Here is a 23,158-nt window from a genome sequence, read left to right on the forward strand (position 1 = left end):
AAGTCATTGTTTTAAAATTTCTTTCTTTATTTTAACTAGGTAGATACAGTAGCTCAGAACGATGTTTTCTCCCATAAAAAGTTCGGCACAAGTTTACCGATAAAGTCTTATGTTTTGAACTTTCTGTCTTTATTTTAACTAAAGTACCTTAGAAAGCTTAGAACGACATTTTCTTCTATGAAAAAGTTCGGTAAGTTTAGTGATAGAGTCAAGCGCCTTATCGTTTCGGTCGATGCTACGTTGACAGCAATTAGGAATATGAAATTGTACATGCCTCCGATTTTACAAATTAGCGACCAATCATACAATGCTTCACCACTTATCGTTGAGTAAGTTTGTAATCGTAGCGCAAAACAGTCATCAATTAAAAAGATTAACTTGTTAGTTAGATGGTCTCTGAGTAATTTTTGGTATGTTGGTGACCTTTGTAGTCTGCAGTCTGTATAATCATACCTAACACGTTTAAAATCTCCAGTTCACGAGGACCCAACGCTTCTGGCGACTGCTGGGCAACATGTAAACGCTGTTATATGAATCGCACCAAGATCCTTTGATGCGTGTATGAAAACCAACACCAGGAGGCGAGCCGGCCAACGTTGGCCGCACACAGCGAATAATCATCGCCAAGTCCCACCAAGTAACCTTATACACTTTCGCCGATTACATTTGGCATATTTTACGCGTGTAGTTTGGATTACTAGAGGATTGAGGAATAACATTGGAACAGTTATTTAACTTACGTACCTACTCGTCGTAACTGGTAACCTTCAGGTAGAAAGATAACATTCGAGTTTTGATAACGCGATATCACAAACGAAACATTTTTTGTTGCAACGATTTTGTTGCATATATCCCCCTATTCTTATTCCTCATGCATGTATTTATCTACCCCAAAGGCCAAACATGAATATGCTTATGAGTTTAGCATTAGTAGTCTATGCGTATTTGACGCTAAATAGTGTTTTAACTTCTTTTTAGCAAATTGCCTTAAATAAATTAAGCTTTATATTTTGACTTCATGACAATTCCTAAATGATGTGGAATGGTCCTGATTAGAATTTCCTCCGCTATGACTTGATTTCGATCTTAGATAAGGCCTATGTTATACAATTTCTCTGCTCTTTGAAAATGTTTGTAAGAAGACGTTGAAGATATTCTTAGATCAAAATAATTCAGATACATTAGCTAGTATAGTAGCTGATATCATTAAAAGAATCTGCGTCAGACTTTTTCACTTTGATCGATTAGGCTCATAAAGATGAATGAAACACGACGGCTCTTGAATTCTTGATTATACGATTCTATAGGCATAAAAGTAGGCATTTATTTCATTCTTGGCCAGCCTTGGCCTAGTAACAAAGTCAAATTCCGGAAAAGCTGCATCAATCATTATCACAATCTCGATTATTGTGATTGGGCGAATTTATCGTATTCTTGTCCAAGCATTGTAGCCAATAGTGAGCAAATGACAGCCAAATCTAGCAAAACATTTTTGAATCAATGTTTGAATTCTCGTGATAACTTTTGTAAACGCGCCTAACAGATTGTATGATGTCTTCAAACATGAATTTGTTTGTTAATCGTTAGACGTTAATTTTGATTGCAGAAAAGGAAATTCTGTACAAAATTGCAGATTTTTATCCAAAAAGGATACAAATCTGCAAGTACTAAAACTTTGATTGATAACCAAAATAAGTAGGTAAAAAATATCAAAAAATATCCATGAAAATTAGTATTTTGGCTTTCGATTAAAAATGAAGAATCGTATTTTAGGCATTGACTTACGTAGTGCTTTTCAGGATTTTTTGAAATTTTACCTTCCACCGATTTTAAAAAATCTACTAGAGCGAAATATATGAGATGAGGATCAGCTATAGTCTACACTGTACTATAAAGAGGTGAGTATAGTTCGTAAGCTTGGATGTAAGGGGTAACCGCCGGAACTAATGATCTGATTTTACGAATTATTTCAATGACAGATACTTAGTTATATTATTCTCGAGTGCCTGAGGCTGTAAATAAAATTATGTCACGCGGACGAAGTCGCAGGTAAAAGCTAGAAGTATATAAATCGCAGTCTTAAGCATCCGTTCGTTTTATAAAAACTTGCAGCAGTGATCAGTTAGCCAGTTAATTCCGTCGGCCTGCTTGCCCCAGTATCGAGAAACGAGTCCATTTCTGGAGCCAGACCTACATTGTAGCTGAACCTACTCGTATAACCGCGCTCATCGGTTTACGGAAATATACAGCTTACGTCGTAGGTACAGTAGAAACTCGATTATCCGGCCCTCGGTTATACGGATTCGCGATTATCCGGACTACCAACCGAAAATTATTCGGCCAAGTCCGAGTCAGACTCGCGCACCGAGTTTCATACTCGGGTATTTTTTCCGCCATTTTGTACGATAAATCAAAAACTATTATGCATAAAAATCTGTTTAAGAATGTACGTACAGGCAAAGCCTTTTCATATGATATCTCACTCGGTATAGTTATCTTACTTTGAAAATTGAAAATACTATTATAGTGAACTACATAATATGCACAAACCCCGCTTTTCTTCATACATTCGATTATCCGGATTTTCGATTATCCGAATCCCTAACGACAACAATTAGTTCGGTTAATCGAGTTTCCACTGTATATGGTAACCTCGTACCTAAATATATTTAGCTTAGTTATATCCACGACTTTATTCGCGTGGATTTACATTTTTTTTAAGTCCGCGTAGATAATTATCAAAATGCTTTTTAGAGCACCCCTAAGGTACACCTACTCAAGGAAGTCCTCTTAATTCCAAATCTCTAAGGTCCACCGGTTTAGTTTGTGCGTTGTCTGTCAATCAGTCAGTCACTGGTAACTGTTGTACGTGTATGACTAACTTGAATGATGGTTTAACTTCAGTACAGTACGCGGAAAAATATCGGATTGAGCATTAGGTCCTTTAACAGATAGTGCGTCCGTCTGTCAAAATGTTTGAAGAGCTTCGTATTCATTTGATACTGGCTCAAACGTTTCCAGTAGGTAGTAGGTACATGCTATTCAGCCTGAGCTCCAATGGATATGAAGCTTTTGGTTAGCCCAATATTATGGTCTCCGCCTAATTGGCTAAGGAGGAAGTAGTAAAAGTTATTCGTAGGTTCATTTTGATACTTGTAGTAATTGTGATCGTATCCTGTCTATTTTGATGTGGATTTCTCTTTACATTAATTTCTTGGCACCTTCTAGGAATCTATGGTAATATTGTTAAAAGACGAGTGTAACTATGGTATTTACTCTTTACTATGCACATGAGCTTAGGCTCGATAAGGCGATATTGCTGCCCTTAGTTAAGAAGCGCCAACACGCGCAGACTTAGAAGGGCCTTGAATACTTAACTAATGTGGATATCGCGCGATGAATAAATAAACGCATGTCATTGATCTTTGTTTAACTATCCAAAATATTGAAAACCTATAGCAATGGAACTATGGAAGTTGAGATTGCCGATAATTTCCCAATCACAATATTTAAAAAAAACTGTGATAGCCTAGTGCCGGAGGTCGGGGGTTTCATCCCGGGCACGCACCTCTAACGTTTCGGAGTTATGTGCGTTTTAAGTAATAATCAAATATCAATTGTTTCAACGGTGAAGGTAAACATCGTGAGGAAACCTGCATGCCTGAGAGTTCTCTCTAATGTTCTCCAAGGTATATGAAGTCTGCCAACCCGCACTTGGCCAGCGTGGTAGACCTTTCGAACTCTGAGAGGAGACCCGTGATCTATATAGTGAGCCGACAATGGCGTTGATCATGAATATTAAGACCTTGTTAACAGAAGCATAGGTTACCTTTGGTAACGTAACAGGACAATAAAATGAATCCTTTTCAAGGCTGTTCTCTACTAGAAATCTACGTCTGCAGCGCCCTCTATGGTGGCCTATAACTAGTAGCGTGCGCCGTGCAGGCTGTAAGTGAAGGCAGAAATGTAAAGTTACCGGTAAAGTACCAGTAAATGTCATTCAGTGTGCTGTTGCTCCTGGGTTGAGGGCTTCCGTTTTGACGTCAAGCAGCTTGATCAAGCAAAGAACACTTTTCTCATATTATCTCAAACACTGTCCGAATCCGCGTCAAGCAAAAATATAAAATCGCATCAATCACCGTCAAGCATGTAAATGCTTGACTCAAGCATCAAGCAAACATTGTAAACGGTCAAAATGCTTGACTCAAGCAAAAATATATTATGCGCTTGAATTGGATGCAATGTTTTGTTCGCCAGCTGCTCAGCTCTAGTTGAAATAGCTCAATGCTCAGTTTTTCTTACTGCCCTGCCTGAAAATAGCTGCTTACCTAATTTTGTAAGCGAATAAAAATGAATAACTTCCCGGGAATCGCTGCTCAACACATGTGTGATTGTGTTTGTATGAGCTTTTAACCATCAGTGATACCGAAATGATATCACGTTAGTTAGAAGATAAGAATGCGCTGCTTATAGGTATGTTTTAAGTACCTATACATAATAAACGGTTGATGTGGGTATGATAGGGCACAATGCTTTATTATAATCATTATGTTCATAATGCCATACTCAGACTATGTAAGTATTATGTTTCATCCGTATGGTATATACCTGGTAGATATACCTACATTGTACAGACATATTATTCGCTAACTATGGGCCTCAGGTCTCATAGTGTCAGTGTCACTTAGTTAAGTTGGAGTTGAGCTCTACGTGCCCAATCCATACTAATATTATAATGCGAAAGGGTGTCTGTCTGCTAGCCCTTCACAGCCCAACCGTTCAACCGATTTTGACGAAATTTGGTACAGAGATAGCTTGCATCCTGGGGAAGGACTTAGGGTACTTTTTATCCCGGAAAAGAAAAGAGTTCCCATGGGATTTTGTAAAACCTAAACCCACGCGGACGAAGTCGCGGGCATCATCTAGTTCGGAAATAAAGAGATCCGTAGAAGAACCAGAGTAACCGACATAGCTCAACGGATTACGAAGCGGAAATGGCATGGGCCACATATTTCGAACAACCGATAGACGTTGGGGTCCCAGGGTGCTGGAATGGCGACCTCGCACCGGAAAGCAGTGTTGGAAGACCGCCCTCACATCAAACACAACAGACTACATCAAGCGAATTACAGGAATACCCTGGATTAAAGAGGCGCAGGACCCTAGGAAGACGCTTGATTCAGGAGGTGCACGACCGAGGCGTGTGGTCCCTACAATAGACCTATGTCCAGCAGTGGACGTCTATCGGTTGATAATGATGTTATAATATGGTATGGTTCCTTTGAATCTTCCCACGTTGAATCTGGAACATTTGTCTAGGTTCAACATACTATCGGCCTAACTATTGTGGGATTTGAGAAGTACCTACCCGATTGTAACCAAATTATCCTCTATTTTTTTGGTACCTGTTTTTGCGTCATAATCCTCATTGATTCTTTATGACCCTTCTATTATTGTAAATACACAATGCAAAGTAGTAGGTAGGTACTTACCTATCTCCCTGCCTATAAGTATGTTATATGTAGATCCTCTATAGAACGCCCCTAGATCTCCACTAAGAGAGCATTTTCAGTAATTCTGTTCAAGCGAATCTTGAGTGTGACAGTTAATTTTAAGAAACCACTAGCTTATGCTCGCGACTTTGTCCGAGTGGACTAATTTCACCCCCTTAGGGGTTGAATTTTCAAAAATCCTTTCTTAGCGGATGCCTTTGTCATAACAGCTATCTGCATGTCAAATTTCAGCCCGATCCGTCCACTAGTTTGAGCTGTGCGTTGATAGATCAGTCAGGCAGTCACCTTTTCCCTTTATATACCTATTTAGATTAATAGGATCTGTACAGGTAGCTCTTATTTTTGTTATACTGAGGTACCTAGTAGGTCCTGTATGTATTACTTAACTCACCTATCAAAACGTAATCTTGGTTCTTCATGCGTATAATTAGATATTTAATCATAATGTAAAGATTGTATTGTGTATTAACGTTTCTGAGTACCTACCTACTTGACGTTACCTTGATGTTGAAGTTGTCTATGTAACAAATAATTTAGGTAGTCATTGAGAATTTCGAAATCAGCTTCTCAGCAAAGAACCACTGTTGAATGTTTCCGTTTACAAAACCGTAAAGTTTTGATTTATGGATCTTATCGAAAAGTTGACAATAATATTAACTGTGTATTGTGAAATACATAACACATAGAGAGTAGGTGGAGCTATATGCTAGGTGTAAGATAGATGTATCGAAATGAATTTGCAAGTCGTTTCTAGGTGTGGTCTGGCTTTTCTCTTTGCCATGCGATACCATTATGGTTCGGCTCGCCTGTTGCGAGTGCCGCATCAACTTGCCTCAGGTAGGAATAAAAACTCCTTGAAATGGAACGGACGCCGGCGGCTCACCTAGATAACGCTCGACACACTGGAACACCAAACCAAAGAAAACAAAACACGACAGATGAGTGCGAAGCTATTTACAATCAAAAAAACGAGTGAATCAGCCTTTCTCACGTCTAAAGCCCTAATCGCCCATTCATGTCACACGTACCGATAAAAATATAAATAGTCCCTAGCCAATGAATGAACCTATATCATGTAAATTCGTCGCTCACAAATCGCGACAGCAACGCGCGTAGGCGTCGTGTTTGAATGAAAATAAACATACTTTCATTCATATTGCGGACTTACCTCTCGATTTTGATTATATTATCCAGATTAGCAATTATGTCACAGCACTGATACAAAAATGTGTTTATTGCAGTTACACGGTATCCTTTTGGATGTCACTTCGGACGCGGACGAGAGGCGGCGCGAGCGGAGTATACCCTGCCGGCCGGCTCGAACGTTACTGTGCTGGAGTGCAAACACAGACGTAGCTGCGCCCGCGTCGCACGCACACAGACACATTCATTCAAATATCCGCGGGGTGGGGAGAACTTATGAATGGACGTAGTGGTTTCATGTATAGATATCACTGATAACGACACTTTGCAAGCATTATTCAACACGATTCGGCCTAGATCGTTTAACAGATAGCTGTTACTAACGTTTTTAATTCATAATAGATGAAGCTTTCCGCGCTGCAAACGTAATTTGAACACATGTGAGATTTCGCAATTTATACATAAAATAATTATAGATTCTACCTATTCAGCAATAAAGCGTAGCAATGAAAAATATCACGATTAACTTAAATTATAAAACAGTGTAAACAGCAGTTAATTAAAAACAAATAAGTTAATTAGCAATCGAGTTTAATAAATAATGTTAAAATAATATACAGCAACAATGTGGCTAATTCTCTTGTACACAATCTCTAAACTAAACGAAAATGGCACGTCTAAATCTATTGCTATTCCTTTCATAATGTTACTTGCGGAAAAGGATAGCACTAGATTTAGACCTGTTAATTTAGTTTAGTTTAGAGATTGTGTACAAGAGAATCGGCCCCAATATATCACTTGGACAATATAAGTTAGAGCTATTAATACAACGTAATGTCTTCGCTATAAATTATGACAGTCCCTTGAGAAAGCTTGATAACTTATGACTCTTGTAGTCCGATCGCAGTTGGATGAAGTTGTGTAGGATTGAATGGTCCAACTCCGCCTGGAAAAAAATATATTTAGAGTAACTTACTTAACTTTAGTATAGGAAATTTTGGGGAATAGACTATAGAAGATGATGTCTACAAGCAAATAAACCACCCACTCCACAATCAATTTTTGACTTACGCAAGTTTAAAAAATCTATAAAGTAAAAGTATGCTCTTAAAAAAGAATATTACACAGTCGAAGACTATGTAAATGATAAAAAAAGCTTGGATTTGACTGGCTCCAGCAATGCACGGGCTGCAATCGCTTGTACAGTATGGCATAATATTAGTGCAAATTGAATACTTGAAAATAGCAACCGCCGTGTTTCTTGCTGGTTCTTCTCGGTAGGAACGGTATTCCGAACCAGTGGTAAATTAAATTATTTTACGATTGAAAATCACTTGTAAAAGTTTACTTGAATAACAATATATTTTATTCTATTCTATTCAAAACGTTTTGACATAAAAAAAATTGGCAGTCAGTGGGGACTACCAATCTTGGGACTACCGACATAATTGAAAACTTCAAACTACGAAATAACAGTAGGTACCTAGTTTTATTTTTGGATTTTCAAATTCATTGTAGAATGTAGTATCAATCAATTAAATTACAATATTAGCTTAGTTTTTACACCTATCGGCACTCCAAGCACTATTCGTTTTATTAGCATGTCGGTGACGCGGCCTTGACGTTTTTACTCGTTCCAAAACTTCCTAACGCGCTCGCTCCTAAAGATGTTTTCACTTCGATAATATTAAAAAACAAATATTTTGATATAGGTATCTATTGTAACTTGCTATATCAAAAATATTACATCTAGTCCCCAAAATTCCTATACAAAAGTTAAGCATCTTTATCGGCCCTGGAGATATGATGGAAATCAGGATAAAACACTAAATTAGCTCTATACACAATCCTATCTGGGATAAATACCAGGAACATGTTATTATTATACAGTCGAAAAAGAAATAGGAAGGCAATGCCGTTTTACCTGTCTGAAGTGCACACTGCACATCACTAGTTGTTAGAAATGAAATTATTGAGAAATATAAATAGAAAGATTCAAATAAATTTTTACAAGTGCTTTTGAACCGTCAAATGATTCTTCGACTGGTTCGGAATGCCTTTCTGCTCAGAAAAATCGGCAAGAAACTCGGGGGTTGCACTTTTCAAAAATTGGATTTACAATAATGTTATTTCATGTACGGTCCGCGACAAGTTAAGATGGGGTGGGGACGCCCCGCACACAGCTCAGTCCGGCTCAGTCATGACGTGCGGGTGTACGAGCCCCCCCCCCCCCCCCCCCCCCCCCCCGCCTCATACCCAGATTGCCATCTCGACCTGTCGTGTACTATAGGTATAAAAATAATTACGAGACGCATTATACATGAATAGTTTTTTAAAAACAAATCGGAAAATTCCACTAAACAGCATAATAATTATTTAAATTACAGAGTCAATAAAAACGTGTTCTACGAGTACGTGACATAGATAATATTTCTATGACACAGCATTTTTACTAACCCAAAAATAGTTCAGATCTTTGACCGTTTAAGTTCTTTCTCGGGTTTCACTACTAAGGTTGCACATTTTACAATGTGTGCGCATTAAAATTACACTATGTAATCAATAAAATTACCTAAAATCCATACATACTAATATTATAAATGCAAAAGTGTTCTGTTGTCCTATCCATAGCTTTTACGGCCTAACCTTTTAACCAATTTTAATGTTTGGTACAGATATAGGTAGCCTGCAGGCTGCATCCATACATATGCTACTTTTTGTCTGCATAATTAAAGATTTCACACAAGATTTAAAAAAAACCTTAATCCACGCTGATGAAATCGCGGGCTCATCTGTTTAGCAGAACTACATAGGCTACTTTTACCTCAGTTAATCAAAGAGTTCCCACGTTACATCTCAGTGCGGAAGACCAGGTATAGTCCGCGATATGTTGAGATGACAATCGGGGTATGTCACGTCACCCGTGCTCGCCCACACCGGTTTAACGCGGGGGCTGTGCGGGTGTGCAGGGGGTTCCCTTCCCGATTGCCTGTCGCGTATAAGGTCAACCAAGTAAATTGGGGAAGCTTGGGACGTCTCCCTCCGATTTCTCTACAATTCCCTATTTTGTGCCTGTTCGGTCCACCTGTTTTCCTCCTTCATCACACCATCGTCACTTCTTCTCTATGCTTATTTCTAGACCTTACTACGGAAAAAAAACTGCTGCTTCTTTCCGGACACCACTCTCAATTGTTTGAATAATTATAGATATTTACTACATTTTTATGATGAGTTTTCCAATTAAGTTTGTATTTACCCTGTTTATAATAATTACTAGCTGATGCCCGCGACTTCGTCCGCGTGGAATAAGAATTTTAAAAATCCCATGGGAACTCTTTGATTTTCCGGGATAAAAAGTATCCTATGTCACTCTCCAGGTCTTTATTTATACCCATGCAAAAATCACGTCAATTCGTTGCACCGTTGCGACGTGATTGAAGGACAAACCAACACACTTTCTCATTTATAATAAGGGTACTGATTCTGGATACTTAATTACTTAAGTATACTAGTCTGTTCCACAGACACCGGTGTATTATTGCACCTGATCGATTGAAACATCCATCAATATCATTTAAATACATACCAGTGTCTCTCCCTCGCAGACTTGATGCAGGTTCTCCGGCTTGACCAGCAGAAGGTTGCACAGTGCGTGCAAGGTGTCAAACAACGCGTGCGCAGGAGCAGGCGCCGCGCGCGGACCCCGACCACACACCGCCGAGCGGTATTCCTTCACGTCGCATATCGCTATCATTGCACCTGATTAATAGAAACGGAAGTTATTTTACCGCAAAGCCGTGCCGCCAAGCGATTAAGCGTTCCGTTACGATGCCGTGTAGAAACCAAAGGGGTATAAAGTTAATAAAAACTGCCATACCCCTTCCAGTCTAAGTTAGCTGGCTTCTATCGTAGATTGCATCATCATTTAGGTGAGATTGCAGTCAAGGGCTAACTTAGTATCTAAATAACTGAAAAACTCCTATTTACATCTCGAATATATACAGAATCGTCATCATCATCAAGCTATCGCCGGCCCACTACTGAGAACAGGTCTCAGGATGAAGGAATGACTATTCATAGATTTGATCGCGTAGAGAAACGCCGAGCATAGTTCTCAAGGGGCGAATCAACAAATTCCCGAAAAGCTAGAAACACATTGGCGATTCCTTTAGTGCTGCAAATGTTTACGAACAAAAATGACCGTTTGCTCGCTACTTGTATTAAAAAAAACTCTTCTCAGACTCGGATCCCACAGGACTATGAATCCTTAGTCCCGAAAATTATATTATTCCCACAATATTGAATTTCGGGAGTATATTCTCTAGAACGATATCTACTCTATTTAAAGGCAATAAATGTCCGCCCACCTGCGGGGTAATTCACTAACTCAGTGTCTAACATTGAATGATAGCCACCGAGCTAATTTTTTAATCCGTTGAAGGTCTTCTACCAAAACATATTTTAATATTAAGCTTTACGCTTAGTTGGAGGGGAAAGGGGAATATTAGTCAGCAATTAACTAGGCTAATATTCTTTAAAAAAATCACCCAGTGAAGCAGCAATGTAGAACCAACCAACCTCGGTGGCTATCATTCAGTGTTAGACACCTGGCCTGCTTCGATTCTGAAGTGAGCTCGGCTGGCTTGAGGATCCAGTGAGGAGCTGCATAAGCAGTCTCACGTACAACGGACAACTACATCTTAGTGTGCTAATGAAACTGAGAATTAAGACGGCAAAAAGTTCTTACCCGCAGAATTAAACTGGAAGTTCTGCAAATGGTCGTATATGACACGGTGCAGACGGACGGCGAGCTCCAATGACACTGCATGGAGGTTATCTCCTTCTAACTCCGTGTGTATTTTGTCCATCACCGAGTTTAAATAAGATACAACTGCTACACATGCCTGTTGGAATAAAACTTTATTAACGGACTAGCTTATGCTCGCAATTTCGTCTGAGTGGACTACATAAATTTCAAACTCATATTTCACCCCCTTGGAGGTTTGAATTTTCAAAAATCTTTTCTTAGCGGATGCCTGCGTCATAACAGCTATCAGCATGCCTAATTTCAGCCCGATCCGTCCAGTAGTTTGAGCTGTGCGTTGATAGATCAGTCAGTCAGTCAGTCACCTTTTCTTTTTATATTAATTTAGATTAGGCTTTCAAAAATCCCGTGGGAACTCTTGGAGTTTCCGCGATAAAAAGTACCTAAGTCACTTTCCAAGTATTTAACTATATACATGCAAACAAACACGTCGATCAGTTGCGAGGTATAGGAACTAAAAACCAACAAACAAACACACTTTCGCATTTATAATATGAGTAGTGATAACTAATTTTAAAAGATCATCAATTCAGTTTATAAGAGTCTGGCACTATTCATTACAAATGTCCACGAGTTTTTTTCTTGTTAGACAGATCGCAACAAGTATAAAGAAAAAGAAAATTATATAATCCATACTTATATTATAAATGCGAAAGTGTCTGCCTGCTAGCTTTTCACGGTTCATCCGTTTAACCGATTTTGACGAAATTTGGTATAGAAGATAGTTTACATCCCGGGGAAGGACTTAGGCTACTTTTTATCCCGTAAAATAAAAGAGTTCCCGCGGGATTTTAAAAACCTTAATCCTTCAATCAGCATCACCTAGTACAACATAAAATAAAATGTGTAAAAACAGCCTTATCACTTGAAGCGATTCCTTGCAGACTACTTCAATGCTTCTAGAGTTAGTTGTACTATTAAAGTAAATGGGATAGTTATAGAACTGTGTGGTTACGATCAGACCACCACCTAGACGCCTAATAGACGGACCCTATCGAAAAGTTTAGGCAGTTGCTTCCATACTACTTCAATGCTTCCAGAGTTACTTGTACCATTAAAGGAAATGGGATAGTTATAGAACTGTGTGGTTACGTACGGACGATGCCAAGGTATCAATATCTCCCTCGGGTTTGAAGTCAGTTTTCTTCTGTTCAGTTTGAAGGTGGAGCTTTACCCAGCCCACTACAGCGGAGATTGCACGTTCCAACCCTGCATCTAGTTTGTTCTCCAATTGTTCCATTATGGTGTTCTTTCGTTGGATACACTCGCCTTGTTTACTGTTAAAACGATGACCATGTTGCTGATAGGGATGCTGACTTTGTCAAAATAAAGCATCAGCATCAGTTTTCCTCCAATAATAATATACCTTCAAGTCAAGAGTGAATAGGTATCTTCTAGGCAAGCGCGCTCCATCTTAGGCTGCATCATAAAAAAATATATACCTTAGGAACTATTAAATAGAGTCTTCCATAATTCGTAAAACCTACTACGGCCGCCGTTGGTTTTAAGTTTGCTAACCATTTTAAATTATCGATTAAACTAAAAAATACGTCAAACAGTTATGACGTCACATTTATGTATTTCGTACAAGCTCCCTTACTAAACAAGCGTTCTGACGTTTGGTAAAAAGTCGCTGATTTGACTAGTGGTCATTATCCCTATTGTGATGTACACAATCTCTAAACTAAAAATAAATTGTCAGTCAATGGGGACTGCCGACAGAAGTTTGTCTGATGGGAGGCTTCAGGCGTGGCTAGTTACCACCCTACCGGCAAAGCAGTGCCGCCAAGCGATTAAGCGTTCCGGTACGATGCCGTGTAGAAACCGAAGGGGTAAGGGTTTAATGCAAAAAAAACCACGTCGGTCCGTTGCTCCGTTGCAACGTGATTGAAAGGACAAACCAACAAACCGACAAACAAAAACACACTTTCACATTTGTAACATGGGTAGTAAAAAATAATTATCAAGTACCTCAAACAGGGCAACACAGATTCCTGAAAATGTTCCCCAAACACCTTAACAATTTTATTGGCTTGGTTCACGATATCGAAGAAGTAAATCTGAGGCGGTGACTTGTTCTCCGCAATGGGTATGGATTGCAGGCCCAAGTCGAGCGCGTAGTCCACGTGCTCTATGAGCAAGTTCTGTATCAAAGTATCCAGTAACGCTATCGTAGTACTAGATAGCTCGTTCGGGGTACACAGCTGCAATGTGAGTAGGGCTTGTTATAAAACATTTTGAGAGATATACAAAAAGAATTATTTATAAATTACGAAATATTTTTTGAATTATTTGAACAATAAACAATTAATTTGTTTATCACTAGCTTACGCTCGCGACTTCGTTCGCGTGGACTACACAAATTTCAAACCTCTATTTCACCCCCTTAGAGGTTGAATTTTTTTAAATCCTCTCTTAGCGGATGCCTACGTCATAATAGCTATCTGCATGTCAAATTTCAGCCCGATCCGTCCAGTAGTTTGAGCTGTGCGTTGATAGATCAGTCAGTCAGTCAGTCAGTCACCTTTTCGTTCTATTGTATATTTAGATTTATATTAAACTAGCTGATGCTCGCGACTTCGTACGCGTGAATTTAGGGTCTCAAAAATCCCGTGGGAACTCTTTGATTTTCCGGGATAAAAAGTAGCCCATGTCACTCTCCAGTAGAGCGATTGTCTAAAACCTACATCAATCATTATCACAATCTCAATAGTATTGATTGGCTGAATTTGTGCGATTCTTGGTGCAACAATGCATTGTGGCCAATAGTGAGCGAGCATTAACCAATCAGAGATGATTGCGATCGTGACATTGTAGCTGTCAAGCAACCGCGGTAGGGCCACAGGTCCTTAACTATATACCCATGCAAAAAATCAGGTCGATCCGTTGCCCCGTTACGGCGTGATTGAAGGACAAACCATCAAACAAACACACTTTCGCATTTATAATAAGGGAAGGTACTGATAAAACCTGTTGCACATAAGTTATTCTACCAGATACTTTATACTCACAGTTTTACACCTAGTAAAAGATGTCTTTGCGTCACTCAGCATCTTCTGTACGAGCTGTTCGCTGAGGAAGGTTTCACCGCCGTAGTTCTCAATCTGAGCGATGTTGATATTTGCCCGTGTTCCTATCACCGCTTGTAAATCACGCCGAAGCTCTTGAAAACTACAATAATTCTTTGGTGTTATGTACTGATAGTGATCAGAGGCTCTAGCAATGACAGACAGTATGGTCTATCAACGCACAGCAACTAACGCAAATTTGGCATATAGGAACCACCAATGCATTGCCGGCTTTTCAGTTGACTGATAAACACATAGCCAAATACAATTTTAAATAACTTTCCTTGAAAAGTAGGTATCATAAAAGTGATTTAAACAACACATACCTAACCACTCCCTTGCGTTGCGCAGTCGGGTAAAAATAATGCATCAGTTCTGTCTCAAATAAATTACTCACCCTCCACCCTGGATCTGCTTTTTAACGTGCTGTTTCTCATTATAATACACGTTGAGAGCGTTGGAAAGAACAGCTTTCAACCGTCGTATCTCCAAAGCGGCATATCCATCAGCAGCCCCCGCCATTGCTCCATTGACTAGAGCTTCTCTACGAAGATCCCCAGTAGCCGTGTTTCCATCGGCGGAGACTAAGTTCGCAGCTACCAGCTCATCACAAACTTTTTGTGTGCTAAAAAGTAATGCTATAGTTGCACAATAGTCGATGTTAAGGTATGTTCATCATCATCATGATGATCAACTCATCTCCGGCTCAATATAGAGCAAGGCGGGGTGATTACGTAAGTCGTTGCAGTAGCGACAGTAACGCGACAGCAGTAGCAATGCGACAGTCTATTTGCTGTCTCTATTCTTCTTATTTTGCTTTGTGGCTATTGCTGTCTCTTTTTGACAGCAATGATCGCGAGATTTACGCCTGTCGCAAGCCTGTCGCGAGATACGTAGTCACCCCGCGGGTCTGGTCTCAGATTGAAAAGGGTTTTGGCCATAGTCTACCACGCTGGTCAAGTGCGGATTGGCAGACTTCACACACCTTTGAGAAGAACATTGATTTCCTTCATCGTTAAAGCAAGTGATATTTAATTACTTAAAGCGCACAAAACTCCGAAGAGGTAAGTGCAAGCCCAGGATTGAACCGCCATTTTTCGATTAAGAGGCGGACAACCTAACCATCAGGCTATCTCAACTTGTTAGTAGGTAGGTACCTTCTTTCTTTCTTCATTCTGGGCTGGTTTCCGCACTTAAACGTTTCCGTCTGTTGTGCGTTAGGTTAGGTTAGGTTAGGTAGGTACCATTAAGCAGTAAAAATTGCCGTGTCAACGCAAAATTAATCTGCCTTTACATCTAAGAATATAAACAAACTAAAAATTAGAAAAAGTTAAAAGAATCTTCAGTATTGAAATAATGGCAATATACATTCTCCTCCTCCTCATGTGTAATAGACCATAAAATTGCTTTACTATTTTTGACAACAACTTCCAGTACCTACCCGGTCATCAATTTATAAGCAAGCAAGCAAGTGAGTTACCTTACAGAAATATTCAGAAATATTTTTTGTTTGAAATGGCCATTTCATTGTACATAGAGATCGTTGTTACTTGAACCCTTTCATTTGATTCCCATATCAAGGCAGTTTTATAATGAAATAGTATATAAAGTCATAATAATTTATCAAAGCAAAACAAATTTTTATTACCTGATATACATATCATATAAGTTGCGCAAATACTTGTCCATATCATTTTTATCGGCCAGTTTAGTTTGTATGTACTTCTGCAGTTTGAGATGAAAGATGTTCAACACAAACTTGCTGATCACCTGGTCAGGGTTGGGGAACACACTACTGATCACTGTGTAGTTCTTCTTGCAGAGAGGAAGGACCGCTGCAAATATATCCTTGCCAAGTAAGGTGTTCTGAAAGTGTATAAACAAAAGAATATTTTTATCCAATATGTCATAGTCTCAACCTCAGACAGAACCTCACAGTTTTTTGTACTTTCTACTTTGGCTCCAGTATTTTTCTATAATAAGAGTTGTTTTACCTCTCCCCCTGCTTTTTATACAACCGCACCGCACGCCACCATAAGCAATTTCACCCTCACCACCTGTGTGCCTGGTGCACTTGGACAGCCCATTGTGTCAGATCATTTATTCACCGCAGATGCATACTGTGGAACCAACTGCATTGGCGGTGTTCCCACTAGATTTCAACATGGGCTTATTTAAGGGGGCGGATCAATAAAATCCTTAAACGCCGGCAGCGCATGGGAGGTTCCTCTGGTGCTGCAAATGTTTATGGGCTGCAGTAATCACTTAACATCAGGTGACCCACCTGCTCGTTTGCTCGCTATTTATATTTAAAAAACCGGCCAAGTGCGAGTCAGGCTCACGCAATGAGGGTTCCATACTACAGTCGTATTTTTTCGACATTTTGCAGGATAATTCAAAAACTATGATATATTAAAAAAAAAATCTATTTTAGAATGCACAGGTGAAGACCTTTCATATGATACCCCACTTGATATAGTTATCTTAGTTATAAAATTGAAAATACTAATTATTAGTTCATGACCACAATATTTTTTTTTGTGATGTAAGCCTAAATTCACGGTTTTCAGATTTTTCCCCAAATGTCAGCTACAAGACCTACCTACCAGCCAAATTTCATAATTCTAGGTCAATGGGAAGTACCCTGTAGGTTTCTTGACAGACAGACGGACAGACAGACAACAAAGTGATCCTACAAGGGTTCCGTTTTTCCTTTTGAGGTACGGTACCCTAAAAATATGCAATATACTTACCATTTGACTGGTTTCAATGTAAGCATCAACACATTGAGAGTATCCTTTAAAATTAGTCATAATAGTGGCAATGTCCTTCATTTTAGTAACATTGCCTTGATTCTGAGCCTTCACAAACTCTTCAATGAGGCTCCTTTCAATTTCATCATACTTGGCCTCTATCTTCTTCTTGGCTACCTCAAACTTATCAGGCGGTAGTTCTTGAGCAATGGTGTATAACTTTTGAATTACATCAGCCGCTTCATTGAGCTGTGGAAATAGATTGTTTTATTTATTTTTAAAATAAAAGATACTACCTAGAAATACTTAGAAATATCAATATAAAACTAGGATAATTTTAGTGAATAAAACGAAAACAGATCCAAATAACATGCTTTTTAATAAATATTCAATCACATTTTGTCTAAGAAATTATATTTTTAGCAGGAGGTTTTTGTGGTAAAACATTATGTTTGGTAGATAGGTAGGTTATGTCATATGAAGGAGTACAACAAAACTTTGAACACACATTCTAAAATGAAGCAAACTAGATCATGATCATAAATCAGATAATGACCACTTACATAGTTTTTTGTTTGTTTTTTTTTTCATATACATTTTCATACAGAAATTTACAGAAATTTCACATTGGTTGGCGGAAAACACGAACTTAATAAAACCAAACAGCAAAATGGGCAAAGCATAACATACATTCGTCATTTACAAGTAAAGCAAATTAGTATGCTTGTGTGTGGCATGCATGCGCGTAGCGGCACAGGCCACAGTCCATGATAATATAAGAGCATAAAACAACATGGTGGCCTATTACCAGTTTACATCAGTTGTAAAACAAATATTTTTGTAAATACCTTATTAGGGTCATTGAACAAGTCAGAAAGCATTGGGCCAGGACTCAGGAAGTTCGCCAAATGTGACAGGAGGTCCCTCGCAGCTGCCGCTCTCGCTCTAGGAGCTCTGGCAGCACCTAACTTCTCTCCCACATCCAAAGCGCGGCCTCCACAACGCGACATTCTCTCGTCTAGCGAACTGAATACATTCACACAGTGCTGGAATAGAAAATCATGAGTTATTTTTTTAAAGAAGTTGTTCTTGAAGTTAACCGCAATACGCATCGTTACGCGTTCGCTGTCTTCATTAAAGTGGGTGCTGCATCCGTACACAGTACACGAGCACGTGGAACAAGACCTGCGCGAGCTCGCACTCGCATCATAGGGCAGACATAGTATTTAACTGCCGGGAACTATACCATGTTAGACAGTTTTAGACAATTCCTAGTTACAATATCTTGTAATAAATCTATACTAACATTATAGAGGTAAATTAGGTAGTTTGTATGTAGAATGAATAATGTTACAATTCTAAAAACTCTTTCACTGGATAGATAACTACTGTAGCTATAGGCTATAAATTATCACACTAACATGTCTCAAGCAAAAGCTAGTGTTCTCAAGGCAATCAACTATAAAATAAATAAATAAAATATAAATCATTTTTATTCAAATAAACTTTACAAGTACTTGCGAATAGTCGGATGCATCTACCACTGGTTCGGAATGCCAAGTAAAGTAAAGAAATATAAAGTAAAGAATGCTAAGACTTACTGAATGTTGTTCCATTATTTCAGAAAGTTTAGTCACATATAACTTTTCTTCTTCCTGCACAGCTTGCTCCAGTCTAGAACACTTTCTTTCTTGTCTTTCTTGAAGTACCTGAGAAAAAGCAAATAATAATAACATAATACATAGTTGTTTATGTTACAAGGGGTCAGAGGCATATTTTGTTCATCAAGGGTGTTATTTTGAATTCAGAGCGAAGCAAAGGATTCTAAAGTAGAATCCTGAGCATAGCGAGAAATTCAATACAGGCCATGCGAGAACAAAATATTTTGGCCCTAAGTGAAACACACTATTTGTTGTTCGAAAGAACCCCCTATGATAGACAAACTTAGTACAATAGACATCTAACTCTTAAGACAACTTTTAAGGTGTAAATAATTTATAAGCATAGTTATTATGATGTGACAAAAATTAGACAACACACATCATGTACACATAACTTTTAGCCCCGTTTCTGTGTATGAGGCACAGATTCTGCTGATGCACTGGCAGCTTATCCACCTCAAATCTACTTGTTGCTATCGTCAACCTGTCAAGTCTCTTAAGCAAAAAATTTTTAGGTCTTTCACTGATACTTTGCAGTTCCGTCTTACTAATGAGGACGTTCAACACTAAGAAAATTGAAGGATTTAATAATAATACGGTTTTAGCAGTCCCTTACTTTCAAATCCTGGATAGCTTGTGTGAATATATCATGAATCATTTCTGGGTCCAACTGATCGTCCTGAAGGCGACACTCCTGCATGCTGCGGCGTACCATCCTCTCAACAAATTCATCTGGGTCAAATGGGTCCTTAAATCGTAGTTATTTGATATTAAGTATTATAAATTGCAAATAAAGAAATGCATTCAAGAAAGTCATCGCCAAATGTGTAACTTGAACATACCTGTTCTAATTCCTTTATATATTGGTTCATCATCTTTGATCCTCGGTTTTTCCTAAAATAGCTGTTATTTTAAATTAAGAAAGTATAAAATATTTTATTATTCAATTTTTAGTTTTTAACGCCTATTTTCCTCCTTGTTTATCAACAATGACATTGACAGACAATGACAATTCAACTTTCATATGACAAGACATGTGACAACAAACAGATGACGTTTTAGTTAACCGTTCGGAAGTGTTACTAGATTGATGGCGTCAGGACTGGAATCAGGAAAACTTATAAAACAAATTTTATCACGATCATAATTAACTAGTTAACTAGTTAGTTTATAGTTAGTTATATAAACAAAAGCCTTAAAGCATCAACTTTGTGGCTTGTACGCCCTTCGCAAGTTCGTGCGCATTGAAGGAGGATTAGAGGAATAATTAATCAACTCGAACCTGCGCCCTCGACTCGCGAGTGGATCAGGATTCAGGATTAATTAATAAAACTAAAGTCAACTATATGGGCATGTCATTTGAACTGTAAAACAATATCAACGTTTTAATATTCAGCCAAAAACTGCCGGTCGCCATACGTTTACGTATTTATTCAGCAATCGTTTTTAGTGACCCCTAGCCTAGTGAGCCTAGTGTTGCTTAAAAATACATTGCATTTGTGATAGCCGTTGTAGGTTAGCACGTCCGCCTCCTAGTCGAAGGTCGGGGGCTCGATCCCGGACACGCACCTCTAACTTTTCGGAGCTATATGTGCGTTTTACGTAATTAAATATCACTTGCTTTAACGGTGAAGGAAAACATCGTGAGGAAATCTGCATGCCTGAGATTTCTCTATAATGTTCTCGAAGGTGTGTGAAGTCTGCCAGTCCGCACTTGGCCAGAGTGGTAGATTATGGCCAAAACCCTTCTCACTCTGAGAGGAGACCCGTGTTTTTTAATGAGCCGGTCATGGGTTGATCATAATGATGATAATATTGCATTATTTGCTGAATAAAATTAACTAGTCACTTATAGGTAGGTACCGTAGGTACTTAGGGACCTGTACATGCATCCTTCTTTCACACAGCAGGCGTGTTTAAAAAATTTGTTTGAATTTTAGAAACAAAAGAAAAAAATTGATTGATGTAGCAAAAACGTCTTTTTGGAAGATTTGCTACTAGTGGAAGCGTTTTTTATATCCAAATTCTTTGTGATGTCGTAATATTTTGATAAAATTTTGTGCGTGCCAATAACGAATATTGTATTGTTTTGCTCTCTTTAATGAGAGTTGAGTGGAAAATATACAAATATATCGAACAATTTGACAGGTCCACTGAACATTCTAAATAACGCAAAGCGTGAGATGTCCAATGTATCCTAACCGGGTTAGGATAAAATCGTTAGAGCTCAATGGCTGAGCGCCTCAGCCCTCGCAGCTCCGAGGTCAATGCCTTGGAACAAAGAGGCTATCTTATCGGCAAAAAAATCGGACAAGGATCGTACGCCACTGTCCATCTGGCGGAATACTGCGATGCATCCAGCCCCAAGCGGATGCACCTCGCTTGCAAGATCTTCGATAAAGAAAAGGCACCTCGGGATTTTTTAGAAAAGTTTTTTCCTCGTGAACTAGACATTTTGACAAAGATAGAGAACCCGTATATCATTCAAGTCCACAGTATCCTACAACGGGGACCACGAGTATTCATTTTTATGCGTTATGCTGATAATGGCGATCTCTTGGATTTCATAAAGCGGAGCGGTGTTGTGCCAGAAAACCAGGCCAAGTTATGGTTCCGTCAAATGGCTAATGGCTTGCAGTATCTACACAGCAAAAATATTGCTCATCGTGATCTGAAATGTGAGAATATTTTGCTATCGAGACGATTTAACGTGAAGTTGGCTGATTTTGGTTTCGCGAGATTCTGTACGGATGGTGAGAACAGACGCGTGCTGAGCCAAACTTATTGCGGATCCGCAGCGTACGCGGCGCCTGAGGTGGTGAGTGGAACACCTTACAATCCAAAATTGGCTGATGTTTGGTCTCTAGGAATCATACTATTCATAATGCTTAACGCTTCTATGCCATTCGATGACTCCAACCTGCGCAAGCTTCTCAAAGACCAAATGTCTCGCAATTGGGTATTTCGGTCCCGAATTCGTGACAGTGTGTCTGCTGCAGCAAAGTCCATCGTGCGGCACATTCTGGAGCCGGACATCACTTTACGACTTACTTTAGATCGAGTTTTATCTCATGAGTGGACGAGACCTCGGAAAGATAAGAGCGCTAGTCTGATGGGGCGCTTAGTGCAATCCGCTCCTTCGGCTCCGCATTCGCCGGGCAAGCACGACGAAGCCGGCACTTCGACCGGCGCCCGCGTCTCTGGTGACCATCGAGAAATGGAACGCGAGAGACACGATGACATCAACAAGCGCTCCCACGACTAACAATCTTTTACATGCAGATTACAGCAGAGACCACACTTTTCGACCGTCAAAAATAGTAAATTTATTTTATTATTTTGAGTTTTTTTTTTACAATTGACGTCGTGACTATTGTTAGTCGTCAATAGTGAAAATAAAGATTTTATATATAATAGTCTTAAATTCTGTTTTTATTTCAATGTGGTTAACCTACCGAAAATCTATACAATACCTAGTCCTACCTATAGGGTCATAACAGAAGAAACCAAAGAGTATTATAATATATAGGAAGAAACTGACGGACTGACATAATTTCAACGTAAGTAGGTACACTCAAAATGCAAAACGATTGATCTCTATAACGTAGATTTTCACTAAGAAAATATTTTGAGAAATTCTAACATTCTTTAAATACTTACTTACTCCCATATCCCCGCGGATATTTTAGGAGGGACATTTAATCAGTAGGGAGGTAGGTACAATGTAATAAAACAATTTTTCCAGAATTTTTAAGTTATATTTCAAGTACCTAACATTTTTATACGATTTCACGGTTTGAAGGTATTTATTTTTATAGATACTTTGTGACTTTAGGTACAAACAACGAGGAATATGCGTCAATGCCGAACGGAAAAGACATGAATGGATATTTTATAAAAAACTCTAGCATCGAGATCTGAGGATTGTAGGATACATTTACTTTGGACATGGGGTTTGAATAATGGACTCTTAAATATGTTAATTGTGTATCTTTACTCACAGAACCAAGAAATGGCTGAAATAAAAATAAAAATTTACTTTTCAAACCTTTTTGGTCGTATTTATCGTTTCCCTTCTAAATTTTTTTAATAGGGGATAAATCGCGTTGGCCCTACTTTGTTGCGTCAAGAGTGAAAATTACCGTTTTGCCCCAGTTCGTTTGAAATCTTGTGATAGTGGGGCAAAGTATTACCA

The 23,158-nt window shown here is 38.8% G+C and overlaps 3 protein-coding genes across 5 annotated transcripts in view; 1 reads left to right on the forward strand and 2 right to left on the reverse strand.

The window, feature by feature from the left end:
* The window catches only part of pnt (ETS transcription factor pointed), a 206,153-nt gene extending 199,312 nt beyond the window's left edge, over window positions 1-6,841 (reverse strand). For both annotated transcript variants that reach the window (XM_034978416.2, XM_034978415.2), the window contains exon 1: window positions 6,682-6,841. The gene's annotated coding sequence lies outside the window, so the exon portion shown is untranslated. The remainder of the gene's footprint in view (window positions 1-6,681) is intronic.
* A 393-nt stretch (window positions 6,842-7,234) lies between these two features.
* Sec10 (Exocyst complex component Sec10) lies at window positions 7,235-19,952 on the reverse strand. 2 transcript variants are annotated; one of them, XR_011237832.1, is made up of 14 exons: window positions 19,806-19,952; window positions 19,580-19,711; window positions 18,904-19,011; window positions 18,151-18,348; window positions 17,303-17,551; window positions 16,198-16,415; window positions 14,947-15,174; window positions 14,493-14,652; window positions 13,453-13,685; window positions 12,578-12,758; window positions 11,404-11,560; window positions 10,243-10,415; window positions 7,444-7,602; window positions 7,235-7,279 (listed from the first exon to the last, which is right to left on the reverse strand). XR_011237832.1 is itself a non-coding variant. In XM_069504722.1 (13 exons), exons 1-13 carry the CDS (start codon window positions 19,836-19,838, stop codon window positions 7,507-7,509), a joined length of 2,166 nt encoding a protein of 721 aa, XP_069360823.1. In that variant the 5' UTR covers window positions 19,839-19,952; the 3' UTR covers window positions 7,235-7,506. The 2 variants fall into 2 exon arrangements, 1 of the variants encoding a protein (XP_069360823.1); XM_069504722.1 differs by having other exon boundaries at window positions 7,235-7,602.
* Window positions 19,953-20,899: 947 nt separating this feature from the next.
* Tssk (Testis-specific serine/threonine kinase) lies at window positions 20,900-22,230 on the forward strand. Its single transcript, XM_034978424.1, has one exon. The coding sequence runs from the start codon at window positions 21,194-21,196 to the stop codon at window positions 22,226-22,228; it is 1,035 nt and encodes a 344-aa protein (XP_034834315.1). The 5' UTR covers window positions 20,900-21,193; the 3' UTR covers window positions 22,229-22,230.
* The last annotated feature ends 928 nt before the right edge of the window (window positions 22,231-23,158 follow it).

The sequence above is a fragment of the Maniola hyperantus genome, chromosome 18, assembly GCF_902806685.2.
Source record: "Maniola hyperantus chromosome 18, iAphHyp1.2, whole genome shotgun sequence".
In the NCBI taxonomy this organism is placed as follows: Eukaryota; Metazoa; Arthropoda; class Insecta; order Lepidoptera; family Nymphalidae; genus Maniola; species Maniola hyperantus.